At 49.0% G+C, this 2,500-nt stretch overlaps 1 protein-coding gene across 2 annotated transcripts in view; it reads right to left on the reverse strand.

Annotated features, from left to right (window-relative positions):
- nrp1b (neuropilin 1b) overlaps positions 1-2,500 on the reverse strand; it is a 30,824-nt gene that overhangs the window by 1,686 nt on the left and 26,638 nt on the right. For both annotated transcript variants that reach the window (XM_030775551.1, XM_030775550.1), the window contains 2 exons: positions 2,205-2,351; positions 661-1,016 (listed from right to left, as the gene is read on the reverse strand). In XM_030775551.1, coding sequence (XP_030631411.1) covers positions 661-1,016; positions 2,205-2,351 — 503 coding nt within the window. The remainder of the gene's footprint in view (positions 1-660; positions 1,017-2,204; positions 2,352-2,500) is intronic.

Consider the following 2,500-nt stretch of genomic DNA (forward strand, 5'->3'; position numbering starts at 1 on the left):
GACACACACACAGACAGACACACACACACGCACACACACGCACACACACACACACACACACACACACAGACACACACACACAGACAGACACACACACACAGACAGACACACACACACACACACACACACACACAGACACACACACACAGACACACACACACACAGACACACACACACACACACAGACAGACACACACACACACACACGCACACATGTACACACACACATACACGGAGACACATATAACCAGCCTGCAAATGTACAGTTTATCAGAGAAATATCATCTACAGAGTTGTCATCAACTTTCTCTGTCTCTCTAACACACACAAACACGAGTTCGTATTCATGTCCTAGTGGGGACTTCCCATTGATTCCCATTACCCTGCAGCTAAAGAACACTAACCTATCCCTTACCCTAACCCTAACCCTAACCCTAACCTTAACCTTAACCTTAACCAAAGAAATATTCTGACACTTTTTGTGTTATCAGTAACAATATAGTTTAGAAGAATGTTGTTCTCCTAGTGAGGACCAGCATTTTGGTTCCCACCAGCCACTTCTTCAAGATTATTTTATCTTAGTGGGGACTTACTGGTCCCCAGAAACATAGCAATACAAGGTGCGCACACACACACACACACACACACACACACACACACCTGGTAGGGTGTGTCTGCCCTTGGCATCAGGACTCTTCCCTCCCTCCACTGAGAACTCCACTGGCCTCCAACAGTCCACAGGAGCGTCTCGACTTTACTCCTCTCCTTCTCCCTCTCCATCCCCTCTCCTCCCTCTGTCTCCTCCTCCTCTTTCCTCTGTCTGATGTGCAGCGCTCCTGTGAACTCTCCGGAGAGGTGATACCAGAAGGAGAGACAGAGGTCGGAGTCTGGTGCCGTCACTGGCGGGCTGACTAGCCATGCCCTGCCTCTCTCTCTCTGTGTCTCTGTCTCAAGTCCACTGTCCCGGCGTGGACTGTCAGAGGACAGAGCTGTGTACATGTATGTCCCCGTTGTGCCTGGAACAGTGGAACACAGACGCACATGTTTAAAATGAATCCGACTAATGTTTTCACTGCTCAGTGTATTTATTTTCTCATGTATTTCTTATGCGTTAATCTATGCGATTAATGCAACATGCACTCCTATTAAAAGTCATGCTAGTTCAAAATAGAATTTACAATGGAAAACCAACACACCAAACAAACAAACAAACAAGAAACACACCAACAATGGTTGTGGGAAAAGGGTGTGGGAAAAGCAAGGAGACTGTGACTGTGTGTGGTTTTAATGAGGGCGAGGAAGGGGCGTGGACTGTGACTGTGTGTGGTTTTAATGAGGGCAAGGAAGGGGCGTGGACTGTGACTGCGTGTGGTTTTAATGAGGGCGAGGAAGGGGCGTGGCCTGTGACTGTGTGTGGTTTTAATGAGGGCGAGGAAGGGGCGTGGCCTGTGACTGCGTGTGGTTTTTAATGAGAGAGAGGAAGGGGCGTGGCCTGTGACTGCGTGTGGTTTTTAATGAGAGAGAGGAAGGGGCGTGGCCTGTGACTGTGTGGTTTTAATGAGGGCGAGGAAGGGGCGTGGCCTGTGACTGTGTGGTTTTAATGAGGGCGAGGAAGGGGCGTGGCCTGTGACTGTGTGGTTTTAATGAGGGCGAGGAAGGGGCGTGGCCTGTGACTGCGTGTGGTTTTTAATGAGGGCGAGGAAGGGGCGTGGACTGTGACTGTGTGGTTTTAATGAGGGCGAGGAAGGGGCGTGGCCTGTGACTGTGTGTGGTTTTAATGAGGGCGAGGAAGGGGCGTGGCCTGTGACTGCGTGTGGTTTTTAATGGGAGAGAGGAAGAGGCGTAGCCTGTGACTGTGTGGTTTTAATGAGGGCGAGGAAGGGGCGTGGCCTGTGACTGCGTGTGGTTTTTAATGAGGACGAGGAAGGGGTGTGGCCTGTGACTGTGTTTGGTTTTAATGAGGACGAGGAAGGGGCGGAGCCTGTGACTGTGTGTGGTTTTAATGAGGACGAGGAAGGGGCGTGGCCTGTGACTGCGTGTGGTTTTTAATGAGAGAGAGGAAGGGGCGTGGCCTGTGACTGTGTGTGGTTTTAATGAGGACGAGGAAGGGGCAGGGCCTGTGAAGGTGAAGGTGTTCGGACTACATCCCTTTTTAGCCTTGTCTATGACTTGACGGACTGGTGAATGACCCAATAGATTCTTACCTGAGTGGCCCAGTTTGGGTAATTTGTGATATATGGGCTTGCTGCTACTCTGAATGAGCCAATCAGCTCCACCGCCAGTCTCCGGGTTCCACCCACAGTAAGAAGGATTTTCCATCCAGCCGAAATCACAGGCAAACCACAAAAACTCTGAACAAAACAGAGAAAGTGCATTTGGTTTTAATAATTATGATAATAATAATAATAATAATAATAATAATAATAATAATGGTGGTAACAGACAGCTCCTTAATGGTTAGGTGCTTGCTTTTGTTCTCTGTCTGTGTTGATAGTCGCTT

This window comes from Chanos chanos, chromosome 5 (assembly GCF_902362185.1).
Source record: "Chanos chanos chromosome 5, fChaCha1.1, whole genome shotgun sequence".
Lineage (NCBI taxonomy): Eukaryota > Metazoa > Chordata > Actinopteri > Gonorynchiformes > Chanidae > Chanos > Chanos chanos.